The 26,176-nt window shown below is 47.0% G+C and overlaps 4 protein-coding genes across 4 annotated transcripts; 1 reads left to right on the top strand and 3 right to left on the bottom strand.

Annotated features, from left to right (window-relative positions):
• Positions 1 to 11,870: 11,870 nt before the first annotated feature.
• K441DRAFT_553534 (uncharacterized protein) lies at positions 11,871 to 12,119 on the bottom strand (the record flags this gene model as incomplete). Its single annotated transcript, XM_067643188.1, has 1 exon — positions 11,871 to 12,119. A coding segment is annotated over one exon (249 nt), but the record flags the coding sequence as incomplete, so codon positions are not given.
• Positions 12,120 to 13,681: 1,562 nt separating this feature from the next.
• K441DRAFT_676158 (kinase-like protein) lies at positions 13,682 to 15,719 on the top strand (the record flags this gene model as incomplete). Its single annotated transcript, XM_067650924.1, has 3 exons — positions 13,682 to 14,639; positions 14,787 to 15,151; positions 15,225 to 15,719. The coding sequence occupies 3 exons, from the start codon at positions 13,682 to 13,684 to the stop codon at positions 15,717 to 15,719; spliced, it is 1,818 nt and encodes a 605-aa protein (XP_067505754.1).
• A 486-nt stretch (positions 15,720 to 16,205) lies between these two features.
• Positions 16,206 to 18,901, bottom strand: K441DRAFT_657647 (uncharacterized protein). Its single transcript, XM_067648219.1, has 3 exons — positions 18,324 to 18,901; positions 16,320 to 18,265; positions 16,206 to 16,262 (listed from the first exon to the last, which is right to left on the bottom strand). The coding sequence occupies exons 1-2, from the start codon at positions 18,855 to 18,857 to the stop codon at positions 16,355 to 16,357; spliced, it is 2,445 nt and encodes an 814-aa protein (XP_067505753.1). The 5' UTR covers positions 18,858 to 18,901; the 3' UTR covers positions 16,206 to 16,262; positions 16,320 to 16,354.
• A 2,622-nt stretch (positions 18,902 to 21,523) lies between these two features.
• K441DRAFT_553798 (uncharacterized protein) lies at positions 21,524 to 23,052 on the bottom strand (the record flags this gene model as incomplete). Its single annotated transcript, XM_067643196.1, has 3 exons — positions 21,524 to 21,903; positions 22,141 to 22,342; positions 22,450 to 23,052. The coding sequence occupies 3 exons, from the start codon at positions 23,050 to 23,052 to the stop codon at positions 21,524 to 21,526; spliced, it is 1,185 nt and encodes a 394-aa protein (XP_067505752.1).
• Positions 23,053 to 26,176: the final 3,124 nt, after the last annotated feature.

Genomic DNA, 26,176 nt, shown 5'->3' with positions numbered 1-26,176 from the left:
ACAGACGGTAGGCACAGACGGTAGGTATAGACAGGTAGGCATAGACAGGTAGCACAGACAGGTAGGTACAGACAGGTAGGCACAGACAGTAGGCACAGACAGGTAGGCACAGACAGTAGGCATAGGCAGGTAGGCATAGGCAGGTACAGACAGATAGATAGACAGACAGACAGACAGACAGATAGATAGATAGGCAGGCAGGCAGACAGGCAGACAGGCAGACAGACAGGCAGACAGACAGGCAGACAGACAGGTAGGCAGGCAGGTAGGCAGGCAGGCAGGCACTAGGCCTAGTTAGGAAATCGGTACACAGCCAGCAGATCGTCAGGAATACCGCCAATTGATNATTTGGAGCCTTTGTCTTAATTGCTTAATAAATAGCTCTATATTTTATATAGTTATGCAAAATATAAAATNTATAAAATATGCAAAATGTGCAAAATATATAAAATATATAAAATATACAAAACGTGTAAAATACATAGGCTCTGCGCGTTTGCTGCGAGTTGCTGTAAAATGCGTAGGCTCTGTGCAGTTTGCTGCAAGTTGCTGCAAAATACGCAGGCTCTGTGCAGTTTGCCGCAAAATGCGCAAACCGCACAAGACCATATACGACTGCCGCGACCGTACAGTTTGCCGCAAATTGCCGCAAACTGCAACAACGAGCCCGAAAAAAATTTTCCTGATGTACTACTTATATTAGGACTAAAAGTTAGTACTATTAAATAGGCCTATAAGCATATACTTTCTAAACAGATTAAGGTGGTGATATAGCTAGTAAGCAGCAATATGCGGGTTATTATTAAGATTTTAAGAAGCAATCCGGTAGCGCTAAGCCTTATTAATAGCCTTATATTCGTTAAATAGAGGTATATAAGAGTGTAAATTATACTAATATAGATTAGTAGCGCTAAGTATAAAGAATAAAGACCCGCTTTTAATATTTTTAGTATAAGCCGTAAGCTTATTTCTCTTCTGCCTCTAGTAAGGTCTAGTGCCCTTAAGGTTCTATATATACTATATAATCTTATTTAGTAACTAGCCACCCCTATTACTATTTATAATATTACTAAGCTTATTTAAAAATAGATTATTCTTATTTAATTGGCCGTAAAGGAAATAGGTAGCGTTAAGGGCTTACTTTCTTATAATCTAATTAAACACGTAGTAGCGAAATAAGGGGTAGCGGCTAAACTAACCGTCCTAATACTTAAGTATATGCTTAGCGTACGTAGCTAGAGTAACCGTACGGCTTTATAGTATGTTAAAATTGGCTTTGCTATAAGGAAATAGAGTAGGAAAGGCGCTGCGCATAGTAAAACTAGCTAATCGCTTAGAGAGAGGTGTCTATTATATAGTAGGAATCTCTAGGCCCGCTTATAGGTCTTATTAGTATTAAACCTCGCGACCTAAAAGCTCTAATTTACTAAGGTTAGGTACTAGATTAGGAACTAAAGTATCTAATACGTTATTATTAAATTCGCTATATAGTATATTACTGCCAAGCTTAATAGGCAGAGGATTAATAGCAGGAGGACGTTATATAGGAGTAGTAGGGTAAGCCGTTAGGCTACTAAAATTAGACTCTAACTTATTAATATAAGGTAGCTAATTTAATATAGAGCTATTTTTAGGTAAGCTAGTAAGCTAGGTGCTATATATTTTAATATCGCGATAATTAGGATAATTAACCTTTAGAAAGTAAAGCCACTATACTATAGTAGAGCGCCTTATAGTATACCGCTTAGTAAACCGCCAACTTAGGTATTTACCGCCCTCTACTACCATAGGCCTTACAACTAGTATATTAAGTTTAGTAGGTAGCCGCGGTAGCTGCCTCTAAGTCTTTAGTGTGTTCTAGCCAAAGTAGTAGACGTAGCTAGTATAGCGATGTTACTGGCCGCGTATACGCACGACTTGTAGATAAACGTATACGCGCGTAATTAGAAGCTCCTCTACTACGGTAAGTATAGGTAGGAAGCTAGAAATAGGCCCCGGATTAAGCCTATTGCTTTTACCAAATAGGGGAAAAAGGGTTAGATATTTAAGGCTATTGGCGTCCTTAATGTAGGCTTTATATACACCTATATTGTTACCCTCCGTAGCTAGGCCCATTTAGAACCACCGCTCCTTGTAACAACTGCACGTCTCTATATATTCAGCCTATAGTATACTCCTAAACTTCTTAATTCGCTCCCAATCGACAGCCAAAACGGGCAGTGGTGTGGCCGTAGTTGGAGTAGGTATAGAAGCTAGTTCCGGCAAGGACGCATTTAGGCCATTTAAAGTGCCTCTTCTGCTGTATGGAGCTTTATCTATAGTATATAGCGGAGGAGTAGGCGAGTGAGCTTTACCCCGCCGATTAAGAATGCGGTGCTCCCGTTGTATTATCCTAATTGTCTTCCACCGTTAAGCTATTTTAGGGGTATCTTGGCTATTCTGCCCGCGAGGTAGGAAGGTGTTCTCGGTATTATTTTTAGGTGGAGTACTTCACTAGCGCCTTATAGGATAATTCTTAGTAGTAGAATCTAACTCTATAAGAGCTTTCCGCTTATTTAAATTATATTTGGAGGCCTAGAAAAGTAAGCAGAAGTAGAAGTAATATATAGGGAAGACGCGCCTTTAACTGATATAACTAGCACAGCTTTAAAATCTTCTTTAAAGGGCCGTCTTTAACAAAGTTAAGGCGGGGCTTATAGATATGGCACTTACTGCACTTAATTGCAGTAGGATCTGCTATATTTATTATATATAGCGGTATTAATAGAGGTGTCAACAAAAAGGAAGGCGCAATACTAGGATATTTTGATGTTCATAATATTTTGACGTTCGTCACGTGGATTCTGCCATGACTTACCGCGCGCAAGTTTTTTTCTAACCAATTAGAAGCCAGCTTGGCGAAGTTTGAAATCTTAAACCCGAAAATATAGACCACTCGTACCTTGGGTCAATAAGGAGTAGTCCGCGTAGGCCCAATAGGGATCCGAATCGGACGTTAAGCAATGAATTATTATTATTACGACGTTATACCTAAGTCTTGCGTATCGTCTAAATTTGTATAGGAGCTATATATAATCTTTAACAAAATTATTAAAGCTACCTACGTAAGGTCTAGGGCTGTATATAGGCTTAAAATAATCGCACAAGCTAGGTCTATAAACGATTAATATTTGGCTTTTATACGTATACTTGTTATAATATTTTAGGTAATGTTACAATCCTTAATAACTATTATAGCACTAACAGAACTTGGCAGAACTACGCACCGGCAAGTTGCCACAGATTGCCGTATATTACGGTCACGTGACGCGAAGATCGTATATAGCTTTAAGCGGCGCTCCCCTTCTTCTCCTTTCCTTTCTTTAGCTTTAGATTCTCGTTTATAGANAATCNAATNNTANAGGCTTNCNCGNCCNTTNTNCNNTNCTNATGNCTNNATTAACTNAGTNGCTAANATTATCTAAAGCTNACTCTACTCTTTCTTCCTAAGAAGGAACTTAAATATATTTACGAGAACATAGAATAGGACCCTAAGGATATTACTAGGACTATAAGAACAGGACCTAAAAGAAAAGAACAGAACCCTAAGGAAAGGACCTATAAGATACGCATAGACTAGAACCCCTAAAGAAATTACCCGGAATTACCTAATACCCCTACTACTATGCTATAAACCACAGCAGCAGGTAAAGCAGCTGTAGGACCCTTAAATACTTTAGATAAAGAAATAATTAATGTTTTAACCCCCTAGGCGGAGCTTGCGGCTATTAATACTAAAATTAAATAATTATAAGAGCTACTTAAAGCTAGAGATACCCCTATATCTAATAATAAGTCATTATTAGACAACTAAAGACTTACTATAGTCCTTTAGGCCCTATCTTAGCGCCTTAGTAGATCTACTAAGGCCTATATAGCNCTAAAGCGGTTAGTAAAGGTCGCGGACCCCCTACTACTTATAGATGGAACTGACCCTATATTTAATAATTAGAAGCTTTAATTATAGGATAAGCTTAAAGTTAATATAGACTACTTCCCTAACGCCCGAGCCAGAATGGCCTATGTCTTTAGCTGTACTAGTGGAGACGCCTAGACGCATTTACGCCCGTAATATACTAAAGACTTAGCAGACCCCTTTATCTCTAAAGAAGAAATAATTAAATACCTGTCTTCTATTTATAAAGACCCTTTTAAAGTATAAAACGCCCGCCTTAGCTATAAAAGCCTAAATATAAAAATAATAGAGACCTTTTTAGCCTTCTAACCCCGCTTTCTATACCTAGCCGGACAGGCCTAGATCCCCTAGGAAGACCTACTACTAGACCTCTTTAATAAGCTTACCCTAGACCTATAACGGGCCGTATTACTAGCTTATACTACGGTATAGACGTTAAAGGAACTTATAGACTATTGCCTAGCTATTAACTAAGGCCTTTATTAAATTAAGGCACGCGCTAACTAGCTAAAAACTAGAAATCTTATAAACTAGGCCATAAGTACTGCGAGTACGGCCTATAGTACCCTAGTATAATCGGCAACTCCTATAACTAACTTAGCAGCTAGCTGCGCAGCTACCCCTACTGCGGGCCTAGTATACACCCGGCCTATATATAGCGACCCCCATATATAGGCCCTTAGCGATTAAGGAGCTTACTTCTTATATAGTTAAATAGGCCACCCTATAAGGAACTGCCTAATAAAGGCAAAGATAAACAAGGTCCTATTAATTTAGAAGGATAGTATAGAGCCGGAAAAAGAGAAACCCTAGAGGAAGACTCCTCTCTAGGGTTAAAAGGGATTAATATGTTATATATTAATCTGGGTTAGCTAGTTAGTAGAAAAAGCTACACTATCCCTTATACTTTATTTCGTAATAGATATTAAGTTTTAACCTTTACTTTAGCTAACTTAGGAGTAAATACCTTTACCTTAATTAATATAAAGTGCGCTGCAAAACTGGCTAACTTTTTAAATACACCCCTTAAAGAACTGCCTAAACTAATCCCTATTTGCGGTTATAACGGATAGATAGGGCTACCTATTATAACTATCTTATAGATCTACCTCCGCGTTAACGGACGAAGGTAGTATAATATCCCCTTTCTTATTACAGACTTAGGAAGCCACAATATAATCTTAAGAAGAAAATAGCTAGCCTATTTAGGCTTACAGCTTAAAGTACGGAGTAGATAGCTTATTTAGCCTAAAACTTTACCCCTAACCCCTTCCTTTATAAAAGAAATCAGTATTATAATAGAAAACCTTATACAGCCCTAGATTAATACTATTTACTAGGCCGATGCTATACATAGAGACTAGGCCTTTAAGAAGGACATATAGCTTAACCCGTAACGAATCCGTATACTACGCCGCCCTTAAACTACCTATATTACGCCACCCGCACTAAAGACCTAGAAAGTTAGTAATAACCTAGCTAAGTTCCTAATAGAGAACCCTATAAAGCCATAAAGGAAAGCTAGGGATATTAGACGCCATACTAAACTAATAGATAGAAAGGATAACTTATAGAAAATAAAACGTAAGCTAAGGAAGACTATAAACCCTATACCGTAAACCATAGCCTAATAGACGCCAAAGAAACCTACGGACCTCCCACCAGTTAATATCTGCTGTATTAGCGCTATAGAATTCTACTAGAACCTAGTTTAGCCTAATACTATTATCTTTACGACTAGCCTATACAAAATTAACTAAATAATTAAGGAAAAGGAAAGTAAGTTTAGTGGATAGGAAAGCGGGCTTATAGATAAAGAACTAGTAGAGTAAAAACTGCCCAATTAATACCGGAAATTTAAGGACGTATTCTCTAAGGCAGCGTCTAACATGCTTCTACCCTATTAACCGTATAACTATAAGATTAAGATTAAGTAAGACAAAGAAAGCACCCTTAGCTTTAGCCCTCTCTACCTATAGTCTATTGCCGAATTATAGGCTATAAAGTAGTACCTTATTAATAACCTAAATAAGGGCTTTATTGAGCCTAGCTAAGCCCCTTTTAACTTACCTATTCTCTTTATCAAAAAGCTAAATAGAGGACTGCGCTTCTGCATTAACTACTATAAGTTAAATAATATAACCTATAAGGACCGCTACCCGCTGCCCTTACTTAATAAGACTCTTCCCCAAATAAGTAGAGCTAAGGTTTTTATATAGCTTAATATCCGCTAGGCCTTTTACCAAATTAGGATAAACCTTAGGTCTAAGGATCTTACTATATTCTAGACCCGTTACGGAACGTATAAATATAAGGTACTTCCTTTTAGACTAACTAACAGACTAGCTACGTACCAGCGGTATATAAACAATGTACTCTTTAACTACCTTAACGACTTCTATACGGCCTATCTAGATAATATTATAATCTACTTAGAGAACGAACTAGAATATAAGGAGCATATCTATAAAGTTCTATAACGGCTCCGCGAAGCTAGCCTCTAGGCTAATATTAAGAAGTTAGAATTTAGTGTTAAGCGTATAAAGTACCTAGGTTTTATTATTAGCACAGACGGAATTAAGGCTAACCTAAAGAAAATAACTATAATTAACTAATAGACGCCCCCACGGACCATAAAGGGGGTGTAATTGTTTTTAGGTTTCTGTAACTTCTATTAACGCTTTATTAAGAACTACAGCAAAATTACCTAGCCTCTTAACCGCCTTACTAAAAAAGACCAGCCCTTTTACTTTAACGCTATATATATACAGGCCTTTAATAAGCTTAAAAAACGGCTAGTGTCGGCCCCCCTACTTACCTACTTTAACCTAGAACGGCCCTTAATACTAGAAACTAATGCCTTAGACAGCGTAATAGCTAGTATTTTTTCCTAGAAGCAACCGGATAGAGAATGGCACCCTATTGTATACTATTTAAAGACTATAATAGATGCTAAACTAAACTACTACATCTATAATAAAGAAATGCTGGCTATTATCTCTAGCTTTTAGTACTGGCGTATATAGCTAGAGGGGACCCCTAAACCTATTAAAGTAATATTAGATTATAAGGCCCTAAAATACTTTATAATAACTAAGGCCCTTATAGCCTGGTAGGCACGCTAGGCGGATATCCTATCTTAGTTTAACTTCTTAATTATATATAAACTAGGCGCTATAAATCATACAGATGCTCTTACTAAGCGCGAATAAGACCTAGGTAACTATACGGCTATAAAGATCTTATTATAGACCTAGACGCTACTATAACTAGAGTACCTTAACCCCCAGATATAGGCAGAACTAAGCACAGACCCCTTAGGCGCTAAGATGTATCCTATTAACCCTTTAGGACTTAACTTAATTAATAAATTGCTATAGATAAACCGTACGGCCCCTTCTCTACAGGAGTACCGTAAAAAGGTAAAGAACGTTACTAGCCTATAGTCCCTCAAAAATGGATTACTTAAGCATTAGGAACGGCTAGTAGTAGTAAAGAAATAGAACTTACGGACTTAGCTTATTACTAAAGCATATACCTAGGTCTCTACAGCTTACTCTAGAAAGAATAAGACCCGCAGAATTATTAGTAACCGCTATTACTAGCCCTAAATAGTTATGGATATCGACCACTATATACGGAACTGCAACGACTGTTATATAACCCTTAACCCGTCAGCATCCTACGTTATCAATAAGAATATAGTCCGTGCATAGAATAATAAAGCAGAGCGAGGGCGGCAAAGACTCTTTACGGCTGCAATATTTACAGGATTCCGTTCTGCATAAAGACAATATACTAGCAGCCTTATATTAATTAACTTAATATTNGGAATTAAACCTATATAGGGCTTCTGCAAAAGGGGGGTCGGGTATTAGGGACTTTAAATATCTCAGCACGACCAAATATCTAAGCTACGTNATTNGCCAGTTCTTATCGATAACGTAGGACGAAATTTGACGGGTTAAGGGNTANCCCTTAACCCGTCAAATTTCGTCCTACGTTATCGATAAGAACTGGCNAATNACGTAGCTTAGATATTTGGTCGTGCTGAGATATTTAAAGTCCCTAATACCCGACCCCCCTTTTGCAGAAGCCCTATATAGGTTTAATTCCNAATATTAAGTTAATTAATATAAGGCTGCTAGTATATTGTCTTTATGCAGAACGGAATCCTGTAAATATTGCAGCCGTAAAGAGTCTTTGCCGCCCTCGCTCTGCTTTATTGTTCTATGCATGGACTATATTCTTATCGATAACGTAGGACGCTGACGGGTTAAGGGATAGGTCTATAATTCTATAAGATAAGACCCTAGGACTATTAAAACCCCTTCTAATACCCGACCGCCCCTAGTAATATATCTTTATAGACTTTTATAAGCTACCTCTAGACCGTGACGGATATAATATAGTTATAATCCTGGTTAACCGCTTTAGTAAGCGCCTGTTCTTAATTCCCTATTATAAAAATATTAATACTAAAGAGGCAGCCTAACTGTATATCTACTATATTTACCAAATTTACGGATTACTAGACACTATTATATCTAACCGTAGGCCGTAGTTTATATTAGCCTTTTAGAATAAGTTTACCTAGATCCTAGGCATTAAGCTAAAGCTTTTTACGGTATATTACCCCCAGATAGACGGTTAAACGAAGATTATAAATTAATACTTAGACCAAAGACTTCGGCCTTTTATTAACTACTTTTAGGATAACTAGGCCAAACTATTACCCTTAATAAACTATACCTAAGCAACCCTACCCCACAACTCTACCGGATTTGCCCCTATTTAACTAGAAATAGGTTACCTACCCTATATAAGCTTTAACTAGGAAAGACTAAAAGGGCCCTAGACTGTACGCGAAAAACTATCTTATAAGGAAGCCTAGCAGTACGCTAAGCGCTTAGAAGAAGCCTAGAAAGTAGCCTATATAAACCTAAAAAAGGCCTAGAAATTAATAGAACAGCAGGTAAATAAGTATAGGCGCGAGCCTAACTTTACTATAGGCGATATGGTCTAGGTTATAATAAAAAACTAAAAGATAGAACGGCCTAGCCATAAGCTAGACTATAAAATGGTAGGACTATATAAGATTCTTAATAAAGTAGGCAACTTATATAAGGTTAAGCTCCCAGACTTAATTAAAGTCTACCCTATCTTCTTACTAGATAAGCTATGGAAAGCTATAAATAACCTACTACCTAGACAAAAGAATAAACCTCCCCTACTAATTTAAGTTAACGACGATAATAAATGGGAAATTAAAGAAATACTAGCCTATAAACTTATAAAGGGAACGTTAAAGTATTATATTAGTTGAAAAGGATATAACCTAGACCCTACTTAGTACCCTATATAAAACTTTATAGGTAGCCCCTATAAGCTTTAGGAGTTCTATAGCCGTTACTCTAATAAACCCAGACCGCTAAAGTACCTAGATAAGTGGATAGAATGCTAGTATAATAAAGACGATAAGCTACTAGAAGAATATAAGGACAAAAACGCTCTAGAAATTTCTTAGTTATGTAAGGTGTTAAGATATCTAGGAACTTTAACCGGCGGTTAAAGTTGTCTAATTAGTTAGATTCTCTTGCTAAGACTTTTAGCGGCAAAGCCTAAGGGCAGGCTTTTTTAGAGGGGGGGGTAATGTTACGGCACTAGCAGAACTTAGCAGAACTACGCACCGGCAAGTTGCCACAGATTGCCGCATATTGCGGTCACGTGACGCGAAGATCGTATATAGCTTCAAGCGGCGCTCCCCTTCTTCTCCTTTCCTTTCTTTAGCTTTAGATTCTCGTTTATAGACAATCCAATCGTACAGGCTTGCGCGACCCTTTTGCCGTGCTTATGTCTCGATTGACTAAGTCGCTAACAATAACGACTTTTTATTTAGCGAAAATAAGCACAGCTCTGGGGGGTTATGGGCTAATTTAAACCTAATATCTATAAAATATCGGGTCGTCTCTCTAATCGATGAACTTTTAGTAGTATTTTAAGTCATTATGGTTGAGAAATTCGACCGCGAGTATAGGGAAAATCTTAGACGTGATTCCGGTGGTTTCGCACAAATGTAGTTAGTCAGTAGAGGGGTTTCGATGAAACGATATATTCGTTCGATATTTAGTGTAAGCAAGTTAAGACGAGCGATCGACACGTACTAGCAGTATTTAGTTAGTTGTCTAAAATATTAAACCTAGGTCTTGGCAAATATCATTTGAAACGATGTTGTATAACATCGAAATCTTTAAATATTTATATGTTTTGTTTAAGCCGTCTAAATAGCCTTATATTTTCCACATTTTGTTTTTACTATTATGCCTTTTAATCCTATACGCGACGTCTAATCTACCGTTAATATGGTAGAGTAGCAGCGCCGCGTATATGGCGCCGCCCTGGTTGCGTTAAACTAACCTTTGCAGACACCTAATTTTATCTACTAAACTGTTAATAAAGCTATTTAGAGCGAAGCTCGTGTGGAGGATAGGCTAATATATTGTAATGATTCGCCGAATTTGAGTAGAAGTGAGGAAGGCGGCCGGAAGAAGAGGTTATATATAGGGAAGGCGGAAAAGAAGGCGCTGGCTCTATTAGCTACAAATATCTGTTAAGCTGAGCTTCGCCCTTAAGGAAAGGATGAGTTCTGGAGAACCCTTATAAGGAAACGCGTTAAAGAAGGAGGCCTAGAGTATAACTTCCATTTAATTAAGGCCCTATTTAACACGCTTATAAGTAAAAGGAAGAAGGAAATTGAGGAGGATGATACTTCCGGTAGAGAGATTTGCTATGGCGAGTTTTTTGCCTACCTTAATCTCCTTATTAAATAAGTTAATATTGTCTCGTAACCTTCCGAGAGGACTTAATAGGCCTAACGACGGGCGGCTTAAAGAGAGGTAATTTGGACGAATTTTATACAGAATCTAGGTAACAAACGGCGTGTAGATGAGGCTCTATCTGACTACGAGGACGAAGATACTAAATCTACCCGTAGAGTTAGTGAAAGAGGTGAAGTATCTAGCTATAGTAGAGCCTCTAGTTCTTCTACTTATAGCAGTTGGAAGGGACGCCAGAACGCCGTAATGATGTCCCGTGTAGTAGATAATCTAGCCGCGGCTACACTAGAGTCTGTGAGGGTCGTTGCTGCTGCTATGAGGGAGCCTCGTGCATTTACTTTTGCTTTATTAGCTGAGACCGTTACCCGTACAAAACTGCACGAAATTGTTAATTAGATGAGGGACGAGACTGGCCAACGCTTTATGGCTATGGAGAGAAAGCAGGACGAGTATCAGAACGAGGTGTTGAGTCTTCTGCGTGGTTTGGCAGCTAGGGGAGTAGGCAAGAGAGGGAGAGAGCAGCAAGAAGTTTAACTTGATGAGGAAGCTCGCGATATGACGTAGGTCTTCTCCGTTGACGACGGGGAATAGGAGGAAAGTCTTAGTGTAGTTACATAGAAAAAGAGGCTATTTCTTCTCTTCTTCCCTAATATTCACTAGAGAATAAATTAAGCTTATTTTAACCTTAAATCTATCTCAATCTACTACTGCGTTCGCCCTACTTCCTCCTTACTACCACCACCAGCTAAATAGTCCTCTAATGAAGGCGGCGATAGCTCAAACATTCTTGATATTTGATTGCCCCCTCGTAGACAGGTTTGATAGTTTTATAAGAAGGTAAAAACGGGCATATATAAGCCGATTGGGCATAATCTAACTTCTAGCACCCGACTATAAGTTAATAATTTAAACGTACTTTTAACACCTCCAAAGCCGTGTTCTACCATAATCCTCTTTATTAATAACTATTGATTAAGCGCTCGCTGACTTGGAGTTAGTGTCCTATTTCTAGATTTTTTATAGGGCCCTAAAACACAATCCTGTGAACCAAAAGCTGCGTTACCATATACAAATTAAGCTTAATCCTCTGGCAGATAGCTAAGCAAGTCCTTTAACCTCTCGCCAAGACGAACCTGGATGTAGAGCGTAGCGTTGCCGCTAGTAGCAGGTAAGCTAGTAAAGATCGCACCGAATAAACCGTTTGGAAGAACAATTGCTAAGTGTCTGTAGGTATGCTGTTTATAATAGCCGCTATAAAAGAGCTCTTGATCTTCTTTACCTGGACGATAGACACGAACTTCTATACCATTAATAAAGCTAAATATTGAATTGTTGCCTAGCGAACTGCTAATAGCCGTTGTATACTACTCGATTATTTCCGGCGTTATTATATGCTTATTAAGTTAAATCCTTACTCCAAACTTCTTCCATATATCCTGCAGAACACTATTCTAAACTCGCGATAGCTAAGGTTGGCTGCGGCCAAAGAATAATATTATATAGCTAAGAGGGAGAGGATAAGCTGAGCGCCAGAGGAAGATAAGTAGGGATTCGTCAGGCGAACTTATTAACGCGTTCGGCTAGCCAGAGCGTAGATCAGTTGTAAATTTGGTGGGTAGATTAAGCTTACGTGCGAGCTTTCTAACCTCGTCTTTAGTAAACCTTATAAAGAACTTAAATAAGTGGTTGCTAAGGCCTCCTTCGTCCTCCGGTTTCTAGATGTTAATTAGCTTGCGGATAGGGCTAAGTCGCTTATACGGCTTCTAAGGCCAAACTGGATTATCGTCGCTGTAGAGGGTGGTTGCAACTGCTAAGGCATTGCTGCTGTTTGTTTGGATCAGCTAAGAGACAGCAGCAGCGAACGCCTGGTGCTTAAGTTCGTCCATAAGGGTATCACGACTTCTGGTGTTAAGGAAGATTTAGTGAGGAACAGAATCTATTTTTGGTAATAACTACTCGTCAAATAATCTGTATTGAAACCCCTAAATAATAAATCAATATTTAATGAAGCTGACGTTAAAGTAAGCGCTAAATATTTAGTACGTCGATCTATCGAACGAATATATCGTTTCATCGAAACCCCTCTAGTACTAAGTGCGGACCGATTGAAAATCCGCACCAACGGAATCACGTCTGAGCCTGCTGAGGTAAGCCGGACCGTGATTTTGCAATTCGGAAGACGGCGTAGGTTATTCCGACGCTTGCTAAAAAATCACGTCTGAGCTCGCTGAGGTAACTGCGACTCAGCCTTAGAACAGATCGTAGCCTTCGAAATAGCAGGAACACCGAATGCCTCTGTAGTCTCTATTTCCCTCTTCTCCCTTATCCTCTCTGTCATTTTCCCTAGCAAAGTCGAGCCGTACTTCGTATCCCGCTTACGGTCTCCGCAGCGACAGAGGCTCGGCGTTAATGAAATTTCACAGCCTTTTGACGAGGGGTATTACTCATTATTTTTCGCTTCGAGTTCCTGGATGGGCCGTAAATCGTCCTGCACAGGCTCAAGTTCGTTGGGATAAGTTTTCATGATATTGCTCACTACTGGGGTTGTGTTTTTTCTCCTGCCATCCAACCTGGAGTTATGCCCGACCTTCCGCCAGAGGTTGTTAGGCTCACTGAAGAGTTCTGCGAGAGCCAATTTAGCGGAAAAAGTGGTATAAGAGTCGCCCGGGTTGGTTTAGGGATCTCGGATTTGCCTTGGTCATGTCTTCCGGATATTACGCCACTTCGCCGATCCTCCAGGAGGCTTGCTGACAAAGGAGACGGACTACTGATTACCGAGAACATGATCCAATCAGCAGAGCTTTCACTGAGTACGTTCATTGATCATTGTCACCGAATTAGGATCCGGCTCACCTCTCGGAGTGGCCTTAATTTTGCGGCTTTGTCAGGAATGGCCAGAATATGTCTTATCTTACAAGTCCTCGAGAAGAGAGAGCTACTTGAGCACTTTTTAACCGCGGGAATACTAGACTCTTCTATTCCGCTTCCACAGGCCAGACTAGAACAGATCCTAGGAGAAAATCGCACTCCTGAAGATGTAGAGCTATTCCTCGCAGAACAATACCGAGCGTGTCCGAGGAACTGGGAAGAAGGAGAACATCTAACACTAGAGAAAAGGGAACCTCTTCCTTTCTATCACTACCGATCCCTAGGCCATGGAGGTCAGGGTAGTGTCGACGAGATTAAATCTGCTCTTGATCAACGGATATTTGCCAGAAAAGTGTGGTCAAACATCAATCGGCAAGCAGAGCAAAGGTTCTTTGATGAAAGGGTACTCCTCAAACGGCTGGATCCCGCATACCACATCATTCAGATTACTGGAACATACACTCGCGGAAGAGAGCTGGGACTCATCCATCTTCCGGTTGCTCAATGTGATTTATGGGAAGCGCTTTCCCTACCAGAAGTAGAGAGACGGTCCATTCTACCTGATCACGCGCTTAGACAAGCTCTTGGCTGTCTCTCTGTTGGGCTTGCCCATATGCATCAGCATGGCATTAGGCATAAAGATGTTAAACCTCACAACATACTCATCAACGAACAGAGGTTCGTGTACACTGACTTTGGGCTCTCCAAGGATATCTCAGAGTTAAGCAATTCGATTACAGGCGGAGGACAAGGTACCGCTAAATACCGTGCTCCTGAGCTGGCACGCTACGACATGGAAGCTCACCAAGCACCAGCAGATGTCTTTGCCTTGGGATGCGTGCTAATGGAGGTATACAGCGTTTTGCGAGGCTGGACTGTCGATGATGAGCATAGTTTCTCTCACCTGGCTCCATTCCACGAACATTTGGAAGCAGTGTATGGCTGGATCGATACCAGGATCGACTTTGATGAACAAAACAGTACGTGGCTTGAGTTGTGCTCGAGGATGCTTCAAAAGGACCCCAACAACCGACCACGGATGAAAGACGTAATCACCACTCTCATAGCGGAGATACCGGAACCGTATTGTTGTGAAGGCTGCCTTCGACTGCTCTATGGCTCCCTAGACGGCGAGTTAGAACATGAACCACAATTAGCAACTGCCTTCGAGGGCGAGGCGGATGTTGGCGACACTCTAGAAAATCCATCAGGTCCGAATGAAGAGTTAGAGACCAATATGTTAACATCGACTTCAGATCTAGAGCAGCTGTCACTCGGTTTAGCCCTGCAAATGGCATTGCAAAGTGACTTTGAAACAGCTAGGCTACCTCTCTTACAACCAGGACCCCAAGCATGTACTCCTCCTGCCAGCGGAGAAACCATTGATACTACCAGGAATCACTTTGACGCTACAGAAAGTCCAGCTTTGATCTACCAGGACTGCTTCTCACGTCGCTTTAGATTCCCATATAATTTATGCAAGTACTGGAGAGTAAGCTAATCTTCCTCATCCCATTAACCAGCCTAGTCTTTAACCTTAACTTCTACTAATAATCACTGCACAGAATATGGAACCTCTCATCCGAGAATCTCTCCCAGCCACTGCGGACGACCAACTTCGTCATGCGATCGAATTCGGGAATTACGATCTCATGGCACCCAACGGTCCCATTCACAAGCATCTATGGGAGCAAACTGTCCAACCCGGCTGGACGATCAAACTATCTCTATGGCCGTCCACAGCTAACGAAAACGAGTTACTCCGACAGAACGAAGACCGCTCTCAACTCCTACCGAATTTCCGAAACCCTCGACAACCTCAGACGCAGCAGAGCCAGGAGAGATTACCTCAGCCCGACAATCGTAGTCCGGCCCAGGAACCGGCAGAGCAGACCGCGACGACCCCGCGGCTTCGATCACCTGCAGTAGCCGTGGTACCCCAACGCAGGCGGTCTCCATCTCCACGACGGCGAAGGACCAATCAGCCGGTTTCGCCCTTGACCCACTGGATATCTGCGAGCATGAGGTCAGGAGGCAATCGACGACGACCAGCCGGTTAAATGCTGTGCTGCTCTGATGCACTGTCCCTGGGCAGCAATACCAACTACCTTCAGCCATTTTCTCTGCTGCCCTTATGGCCCTTGACACCCGCTGGTTCTCGGTTCACTCCTTAAAGACAGTCAGGCATCCATCTCTTTCGATAGCTTGGACTTAGTGAACAAATGCGTAGGTTAAATACTGATTATCAGTATCCCCCACAGGAGTTTATATGCTAACCTATCTAGCAGTGCTATAGTGATCTGTCATATACATATACAGCCATTCCTACAATCTACCCCTTGACTCGTCAATTCGCGTCTAACGGTTATCGATAAGAACTAGCCAATCAATCGAGCAGAATTTAACGCCCGTACTGAGGAATATAAAGCTTTTGATATATAGTAATTTGATACACACGCCTAATTTTAGGAGTTAAGTCGCTCGATATGAGGTTGCTAGCACTTATCCTTCCTATAGAACCGTATTTGCATTGTAGTAGGTAATAAATTGATGGAATCTATATAGATACACGCGTTGTTTAAAACTAGTGTTTGCACACGGTCCTTACTCATTAGACGCTGACAGGCCAAGGGGTAATTACACATTTATAGAGCACGTACCATACAAATGTTCATACAGATCTCCGAGAAATGCCCTAAAAGCGCCGCTTAGCCTGTCTACGAGCCCGCAATGGGCCCACCGGCCGCCTGATGCGTCCGCCGACACCCGCCTTACTGAAATCGGCGACTTCAGGGAAAGCATCACCACTGTTCCGGTCCGTCCCGCGGGTAGCTATGGGCGATTCGGCGGCGGCGGCAGACGCGGCGGAGGATGCGAAAGCGCCTTTTGCTTCGCGGTATGTGCGGCCGCGCACAGTACGAGGTCGGTCACCACTCCACCCCCGTGCGTCGCGAGGTCTCTCGCCGTACTTCTTCCTCTCCTGTCTACCATCTCCGCCATCAACGAACGGATCCCTCACCACCTCTTCCTTTTCTCCTTCCCCGCCTTTCCCCTGCTCACCCTGCACCTCCCACGCCTCCTTAACCTCGACCTCCCCCTCCCCCTCCTCCAACCTCCTAAACTGATCTCGAAACCCCCTCCTCTCTTTCTTCTTCTTGTCCTCCTCCTCCCTCCGCTCCCCCCTCTGCCCATCCTTCCACACGATACGGTTAATAAAACTGCTCAGCCGCGCCCTCCTCGCCTTCCACATCGTCGCCTCCTCCCCCGCCACCTCCCCCCTCAATAGCAGCCGATCATGCAGTCGATAGACCATGCGCACAGCCGCGAGCGCATCCTCGCGCCTCTCCCCCCGCAACGCCGCCGTGCCCGCGACGCCATCCCAGCGCTCAGCCCCAAGCGTCAGCTGGGTGCGCAGACTCCTCAACGGGACCTCGAGGCGCTCGAGCGCGGCCACGACGGCGGCGCCCGCGCCCGCACCCGCGGGGGCGTCGAACGCCAGGCCCGCGTACATGGCGACGACCTTGGCGTCGGCGTCCGGCAGCGTCGCCATCATGATGTCGAGGATCGCGCCCGCGTGCGCCAGCGCGTGCGGGTTCAGCTTGTCGCGCACGCACGCGCTCATCGCGATGCGGAACGTGCCCGCGTAGGCTGCGATGCCGCGGCCGACGATGTCATGCTGCAGCGTCTCGAGCGCGGCTTGCGAGGCGCGGTTCTGGCGCAGGATGCGCAGCCGCATGTGCAGGTTGTTCAGGTCCGGGACGATGCCGTAGGCTTGTGGGTCCGTGAGCAGGTTCCAGTACTCTGTGGTCGCGTTGCGCGCGACGATCTTGAGGCAGGCTTCCTGGATCAGCGAGAGCGTGTTGTTGGAGGGTGTGGCGTAGGCTAGGGAGGTGGTTTTGGAGCCGCCGACCATTCTTGGGGTGAGATGGAGGAATTCTTCCCCGCGCGGCTTGTCGGCGCTAGGGCTGTCGTGCTTGTCCGGGTTGCGGTAGGCTTCTGGGACGGAGGGAGCGCGGAGGGTGGGCAGGCCGGCGGCTGTGCGGGCTTCGCTGCCCAGACGCGGGACGAGGCGGGGGATGTTCATTGTCTGCTCGACGAGGGAGAGCACGTCATCCCAGTCTCGAGGCCGGCTGCCGATGAGAAGTAAACGGCCCATGGCGCACACTAGCTCTTCATCCAGGAATATATCTGCTGCTCTCCACTTGCTGATCACGTCTTCCCATATCCGCCTGCCTTGAACAACGGCCTCTTCTCTCCGTGCTGCCATCTCTTCCTCACTCAACCCTACAGGCACCCCAACCAGCAAGCTTTGCCGTATAGCATTGAGGATCGTTGTAAAGGTGAGATTGTTCGCTGCGCCGGGTCCTCTTTCAGGGATCTTGGAAGCCACACCCCACAATGCGTCCATGTTGTTTGCACGCGAGCAGACCTTTAACATAGCATTAGTGTGGAGGATAGCAGGGGCGACTTTCGAATTGGGCGCCGACATGGAGTGGTATGTGGACAGCGCATGCGTAAGAGCATTGGTGTGGTGTGCATTGTTTGCTAGCCCCCGGAGGAGGATTAAGTAGGTATGAGAATCCGGAACCTGGGCGCGCTTCTTCATCTAGAGAGGCAGAGGTTAGCCAGCAGCCCGGCCTCCAAATCAAGCGATATATAGCTACCTCATTATATATCTTCAATGCCGTAGAAACCTGCCCCCTCGCCAACCGATCGTCTACTAAATGATTCCAAGCCACAGTGCATAGCATCTGCTTGCTCGCCAGCCTGACCAGATCCAGCATCTCCTTCTGCTTCTCCTGCTTCAGCTTGTCCCGCACGAAATCCGCCAGCTTCATAGGGTCCGGCAGGTACTTTAATTCCCTCAGACGGGTGGAATACTCGGTCGGCGAGATGCTCGGGTCGCGCTTGATGAGCCTTGTCGCCTGCTTCTTCATGCCCTGCGCCTTCGTCGACGCCTTCCACGGGTCTCCATGCTTCTTGATCGCCTCATCTTGAAATGGCGTCGCAGAAACTCGCGTCACTTTGCGCTCTGGGTTGGGTACAGAGGTGCGGAGGAATAGCCGCTGCTGGTGCTGGGTAGCGAAGAGAGTCGAGCTAGCAACAGCGCCGCGGCGCAGGTTGCTGCTGTACGCTATCGGAACATCATGATGGAGCAATCGCAAACACCGCCGTGGGCAGGTGCGGCAGTTGAGCATGAGTGGGAAGAATAGTGGTGGTGTTGCACGCGGCGATGGAATTATATTTGGGGGGGTTACGGGTAATTTTTTTTGGGTAGGTTGACTTTTTCAGCCTCATCATCCGAAAGCCGATCACGTGATTGCCGAACGGGATGAAAAGAAGGTTCCGAAATCTGATACCGTTTCTGGAGTGCTGAGGATCTCCAGAACCACTAGAGCGTCCATTGCAGGCAATTTTCTAGAAGAACACACGAGATGTACGCAATAGCCACTTCGCAGAGCAGCTGCACCATCACGGTGTGTAGTTGCTGTAGGAAAAACGCTTCACCGGTTTGCATGGCTCCTCCGTCGAGCTAACGGACTGGCGGACTCGTCCCCAGGCAAGGCCCGTCTTAGTCGACCCCATGCCGTCCTTAGCAAACCGGGCTGTCGGGTGCGGCGTAGGGCTGGCTTGCTGCTGGGCCGGCAAGCCCTAAGGCAAGGCATCCAGTCCAGTCGTAGTGCGGCCTGCGCCCAAGGCCAAACATGATGAACCCGGGCTAGCTAGCTAGGCCAGCGAGAAACAGCCCAGCGCGGGAGCAGCAGCCAGATCTGCCAGCGGGCGGGAGCGATCCCGTAGTCTTGTCACACTGAAGCTACCGCCATCACGGCACCCGATGATGCTTTGGGGCTGGCGCCCGTCTCTCTGGTCCGTCGTCCGTTCGAGTGGTGAGAGGACTGACCGGCCCTCTTGTGCGGCGATGGCGGGCGTGCGGCGACGGCGGCGGGCTTTCGCTGATCGAAATAGCGACCTGGCTTTCCCTTATGGCGTGCTTATGAGCAGCTGCAGCCGTCGGACCGCAGGCGCCTTTTTCATTTTACCTCAATGGTTATTAATCGATGGTCGCGATGTTGGACGTTTTGCGGCATCGTTTGACCGGCTTCCCGAGCGAAGAAAGGCAGCCAAGCTGTGCTGCGCAGGCCCAGTTCTTGCAGCGACTCGACCCGCCCTCCACCCCAAGCCCCAAGCCCCAGGCCGGCTCCCAGGCTGTGTAACCCACCCGTCATCTCATTGTCAAGTCACACACATTAGCTGCCGCCGTTTGCTTGCAGGGGCCATGCCCCGCCCCGAAATCTGCAACGAAGCCTAGTAGTGCGCTTCCCAGGGTGTGGATGAGGCTTGGTAGTTTGGGGGTAAGTGTGATCACTATTTGCGCCCCGGCGGCTGACCAGGTATTCGTCCACGACTGTCCCTCTCACCGACACACAAGAGACGAGCAGCGCAGCAGTGCAGCGCAGCGCAACGCGCACCACCGCCTGGGAGCAAAAAAAAAGACGAGCAGTCGCGTGACAGCTCCTCCCAAGCGAGATTCTGAGTCGCGCACACACGGCCCTGCTGCGTCCATCAGCGATGCATGCAAAAGGGCGGTGATGGGCCAGCTAAACCCACCACTCCCCCAGAGACTTCCCGCCATTGGATACGAGCCCCCCATGTCATGGGAGCATTGATTCATCATGTACTACCCGTCTTACCGAATGCTTTTCCGGGCTTTCCTCTTGCGCCCAAACTTTCACCATTGGCCGAGGGCAGCATTGCATTAGAAAATGCCGGAGGGGAAAGGCATGGCCGGCATTTTAGCAGGCAGCAGGTCGTCGTGTGGCGGCTCGAGAGGTCCTTTGGCTGGCTGTATGCTCTCGATTTGATATCGCCAAGTCAACTGCAACCCATGAGGCACAAGTATACGACTTTAGCCAGATAGCCGAAATGCACCCCTCGAGCTCATGTTTGTTCCGCTTGCAGGCTTTCCTCACGCGCCCATGATCGGCAAGTCCGGCGTCAAATTTGGACTTCGTTGGCTTTGTGAGCTCTCACTTTCTCACATGCAGAGTTTCTCACATGCAGAGCGGGAAGAGCCCATGGGGCTCGCCAAGGGGGCCAACGAACGGACAGATAGTCAGGCAGACACGGCAAGGTAAAATGTTGCTCTATTATCGTTCGCTCCACGTAGCAAAAGTAAAAGCACACTGACAGAGCACGGCTGGTAACGTAAGGTACGTACTGATACACGGTGAGAGTAAAACGGCCCGAAAAGACAATCCCTTTTGCCCCTCCCAGGAACCAGCACTGCAGCAGTTTTAAACAAGAAAAAGAATACGACACAAATTGTTTCAAAGCGCCGTGTACATGCATGATGTCTAAGGCCGAAGAATAAGAGAAGATCGCACCAGCTTTTGAGAAATAACAACCCTCCCCCCCGGGTCCGCCATCGAAAATGGGGGAAAAGGGTCGAATCCGCAAAGGTCGACGCAAACGTATCTTTTGACAAACTGTCAGTCTGATGAGCCGGCCGTTACCAGATGAAGGAACGGCCGTCACATTATGTCATCACCCTCCAGCCCTCCAGTTCTCCCCAAACACCAAGATATAGAGAGGAAAATAGATAGAAAACACATACAGCCACCCCGTGAAAATGCAAGTCGGAACAGATCCTTTCAATGCACCCCATATGCTTCCTCGCCCGATCCGATAATCGGAACCTTGAAATCCTCCAAGTGAAATTCGTTCGAAAAGCTGTGCACGATTGGAGAGGAAATGGAAGACAGCAGAGCCTTCTGAAGCGCTTATTGTTGGAAGCTGTTCGAGCCAGCGTCGGTCGCTGCTGAAACGTCAGCTTTGTGTCGTGACAGGGAAATTTGCTGGGGGGTTAGTGACCCTGTTGATAGATCTGAGTGTTCTGGCCGTACGGCGATTGCGGGTAGCTGTTGCTGTTACTACTGGTACTGTTGTACACCTGATTGTTGGCAGCGTACTGTGCCATTCCTTCCATTGCACCCGGGCTCTGAGTCCCATACTGAGGCGCCGTCGGGCCACCAGCCGCAGGTTGATAGCCTATAGGCGGGAGCTGAGGACCGCCCATCTGAGGAGGGCCGAGGTTGGTTCGCATTTGGCCATACACAGGAGTTTCAGATCCGTTGTCGTGGGCCGCACGACCATCAGCGGCACGCTGCCTTTCCTCTTCGGCCTTGCGCACAGCTTCCTCTTCCTTCTTCTTGGCCTTCCACTCCTTGCGGATCTCTTTGAATTCTGTAAAACAAGTATGTGTTAGCATCGTCTTGGCCAGTGCTGGTGGGCGTTGTGCCAAGCTAAAGTTAAGGCAAGGGTGCTAGCTTCCGCAAACCTGAGGCTATCCGAACCAACGGGAACACCATCGCAATATTTGCGACACCGACACGAGCTCAAGGGCGAACCTAGCTGGCTAGCTAGCAGGGCAAGGGCAAAACAAGCGATTGGGCCCCGTCCCAGAAAATTGTAAACACATACCTTCAGGCGTTCGCTTCGCGCCGTGCGATTGCATCGTAACGTGCGCATTTAGATGATTAAGAGTGCCGTAAGCCTTTTCGCATCCGTTCCAACCGCATTTGTACATTCTCTCGATTTCTTCATACCGCCGTCTGGGGCGCTTATGCTGCTGCGCACCTGGAATTGGAACAAACGAATATACGGTCGACAATGGATGTCCGCCCTACCAATGCATTAGCTAAAGATCACGAATAAAAACCCACGGAGAATTTCTGCATGTCCTCTTGGAAAACCCGTTGCAGAAGTCTATCCAAGCAAAAAATCGCATACCGCGGGAGGTCGCTGTACCGGTGAGACCATCGATTGCGCGGGCGGGCCCGATGACGCTGGATGGCCGTATTGGATGTTGTGAGGAGGGTATTGACCACCCCATTCAGGTCGCGCGCCGTACATTGGAGTCGCGGGGTGTCCTGGATAGTGTTGCATTTCGTGCTGTGGCGTGTACGGCGAGTATTGGCCGTGCGGTGGGTATGTTGGACTCGTAGCAGCGGCGATTGATGGATCTATAGGAACTTCGGGGTCAGACTTGATGTTGTGTGCGTGATGGTTATTGGCTTGGCCATCTGTCAAAGGCATGGACGGACTTGTTGCTTGCGCCATACCTCCAGCGTTCGCACCTTGCGCGCCGGATTGATATGATCGTTGTATGTATTCTGGAAACGAACCGGAGCGAGCAGACGAGGGATTGATCCCGTAGTCGGAGGTTGGGGTCGCAGACGAAGAGAAGTTGGAGGCTCGTGGATCTTGCCCTTGAGGGTATTGCGCAGCAGATGCTTGATCTGCAGAAGAAGAACCTTCAGAAGGAGGTTCAGGGAATGACGGGTAGGGCGAGCTCAAACCTGACTGCGGATAATCCGTCTGTCTTCCGTCCATAGACTGAGTCTGACCGTTGCGGTGGAAGGGTTGCGTTGCACCTCGCGTTGGAGGGCTGGTAGGGTGCGCGGAAGAAGTGGGATAGGCCGTGGACATATGACGGTTTAGCAATCGTCGCCAGGTGATTCGCCGCGGTCAAAAGAAGACAGGCAGCTAGAGCGCGAACGCAGAAGCGGATCCGGCCAAGAAGCTTGCCCAGCCGAAACCCCGGAGAATGGAGTGGTGTTGACAGGACGCGATAGCGTGCACCTTAAACGCGGATGATTTGCAGACGGTGCGGTTTCCAGCGTGCCCAGAAGAGGGGACAGGGCGTTCGGCAGATTTGCGCCGTCAAGATAACGCACGGGAGATGTAACTCGAGACCGTCAGAGGGATTAGCTCCTCCCGAGTCACGGATTTCCGGTATGAGTGCGACGCAAAGTTGCACGAATGCTCGAGCGGGCAAGGTGGAAAGAAGAAGCTAGCGGCAGGGAAGGAGTTACGAAAGCACGGTGGCGTGTGCCCTGAAAATATTGTGGCACCAATGGAAGAGTTGGGGAGGGCGGCGAGCGAGAGCCCAGCGAGAGCCAGCTAAAGGATGCGCGAGCAAGAGAAGGGCCCAAGAAGGTCAAGGGAGGGCCACTCGCGCAGCCTTAGCACACACGATGAGGTAATGCAGCCGGAGCCTTTCGAGACGGGTGATGGGTTGAACCGAGCCGCGCTGATGGAAAGCGTGCTGCGTCTGGGACGAGCGGCGAGCGACCGAGGGATGGGAGGGGCTGGGTGCGCGAGAAGAAGAGGAATGGTGCGGGGAGGGTTCGCGCAGCGCCTGGCAACTTGGGGGGGCTAGCACGTCCTTGCACCCTTTTCCCTGGCACTTCCTGGCAAAAAAACCTCGAAGCAAAAAACCTCGAAGCCAAAAAAAAAGAGGGCCTGCCTGAACCTGCCTGAGCCTGCTTGAGCCTGGACGAGGGGCGCCGCGGATCAGCTCAAAGCCTATGGCAAAGAAGGTGTGACCCTACGCTGGCCCTGGTGGGCGAAAGGGGCCCAGAGGTGAGTCGGCCCGTTGTCGGTGGGAGTGGATTTTAGCTTTCACTCCACCGAGCCACACCACAGTGACCAACCCAGATTTTGCACCGACTTTGCACCGGTTTTGCACGCTATTTGCAGTTATTCGCACTGCCAGGCCGTATCAGGCCGTATCAAGCCGTATCAGCACGTATTTTATTTCCCAACCCTGCTGCTTTGAGGATCTTCCTCCCTGTCTGACCGAGGTTTGGTTAGTAGTCTCCACAGGGCCTAGAGCACGCGCCTGGAGGATTCCTAATTCCTGATTCCTAGGCGATTTGATTACGCTCCCGTTGACGGGCGCGCGAGAGTGCGGGTGAAGGTCCGGCGCTGGCCCCAGGAGGGAATGGTGGGCGACGGGCGACGCGCTGCGGGCGATGCGCTGGGACGAGCAGTAGCTGGCGGCGGGTAGCACGTGTAGCACGCAGGCGTAGATCTGCTTAATGGCGTGGCCGTGGTGCGCTGGTTCGCCGGTTGGGAGCGTCGTGGTAGTGCTTGGAGCAGAGCAGATTCGCGATGTGGTCTAGGGACAGAGTCGGGAAGGTGGCAAAGAGCTGGAGGGCAGCGATCCGAGGCAAGCTGCCGCCGTTGTCGAATCAAGCACCTCGTCGCCCCGTCTTGCAGCTTCGAGACGAAGGAGCACCAAGCCTGCAGCAGCTAGCGGAAGGCTTGTCTGAATCGGCCTCTGCCTGGAGGGTCAGGAAAAGGCTGGGGCGCTGATGAGGCTGATAATTTAGCTGGCCACGCTAGAACCTCGCCAGCAAGGGCAGGGTGTTGGCCGGCGCGAGGTAACGTCGGGCGGAATGTGATACGAGACACAACCAGGACGAAAGATGGGAAAGTTTCTGGGTAAAGCTGAGAATGCTGGGACGGGTAGAGGGACCCACGGAGAATCAGCGCGCAGCAGCAGCAGCAGCAACAGGCGATGGGCACGGCGACGAGCGAGACGGGCACACTGGCAGACTGGGTGGAGCGAGGCGGAACGGCATCTGTCTGCTTCTAGGCTATTCTGGGAGGGGGCATTCAATTCACTGGGCAGCACGATGCGCAGCTGCGCCCGCCGAGGACGATGACTTTGATTCATTCGACTCTGCATTTCCCCCATTGTCGACAAATGCACTCACCGACAGAAATGACACGATTGCAAGCGCCCACCTGCCTCTCCCAGTATCAACACCATGATGAGGCCTGCGCGCCCATTTCCCCTCTCCACCCATTGCCGGTCCTGACACTTCTCTGCAAGCATCACTCCCGCACCGGCTTTTCCTCTCTCGGCACGTCCTGCTTATTTAACCCCCTCTCCGTAACACTTGTAGCAAAAGCATACCAGACATAGCCACAGAGTCAGCAGACTCAAACTGCACGCAGGGCCGTTTCCACGGGTCCTAGCAGCATACGCGACGGGGGACAAGGGGAAGGGGACTTGTTTTTCGGACAAATTATTGTCGGCGACATAAAGCGGGGCTGGGCCCTGTATTCACCCCCAATTTCCCCCCAATTTCCCCCCCTCAATTCCATCCATGGTGACTCTCTCCGACATGACTTCGTCGGCCGCCCCCATGTCGGCCCAGCGAAGGAGCTGTCACGCTGTCTGTGAAACATCAATACTTTTGCCATGTTTGAAGGCGCCCGTTTAAGCCCGAGTCTGAGTCTGAGTCCCGTCCAAGTGCGCGTAATAAGTGCCTGAGTCGTGCGCTGCTGTCTTCTTCAGCCACGTTCAAGGAATCCAAGTCATGCTGCTGTAAGCCGCTGAGAGCAGCGACATTCCCGCGCAGCACAGAATGGCGAAGAATGGCGAATTGGCGGCCCAGAAGGGCAATGCTGATGACTGTGGCGCTGGATGAATATTGCTCCAAGAGCCAAGGCTGAGCAGAACAAACTAGGTAGTAGCTCCGTGGGTTCGCTGGGTTGGAAAAGTGCCGACAATGATTTCCAAATACCCAGCTCCGGTTGCTTTTGGGTCGCTCTTAGGTCACTCCTGGGTCTCTCCCATCGACTTGTCGACCAAGGACGGGCCTCCGGTCTTCGAAGCTCTCTACGGGCTCGTGCAATTGGCGGGAACCCCGGCCTGACTCGA

Source organism: Cenococcum geophilum, assembly GCF_001692895.1.
Source record: "Cenococcum geophilum 1.58 unplaced genomic scaffold K441scaffold_14, whole genome shotgun sequence".
Lineage (NCBI taxonomy): Eukaryota > Fungi > Ascomycota > Dothideomycetes > Gloniales > Gloniaceae > Cenococcum > Cenococcum geophilum.
The sequence above is the reverse complement of the archived record's forward strand: the minus strand, read 5'-3'. Positions and strand labels throughout refer to the sequence as shown.

What these genes read in the sequence shown, in the direction of transcription:
- K441DRAFT_657647 (XM_067648219.1), bottom strand. Translation starts at nt 18,857, where the DNA reads ATGCTCAACTGCCGCACCTGCCCACGGCGGTGTTTGCGATTGCTCCAT. An exon ending in CATTGAAGATATATAATGAG is followed by an intron (nt 18,266 to 18,323) that starts GTAGCTATATAT and finishes CTGCCTCTCTAG; the next exon opens with ATGAAGAAGCGCGCCCAGGT.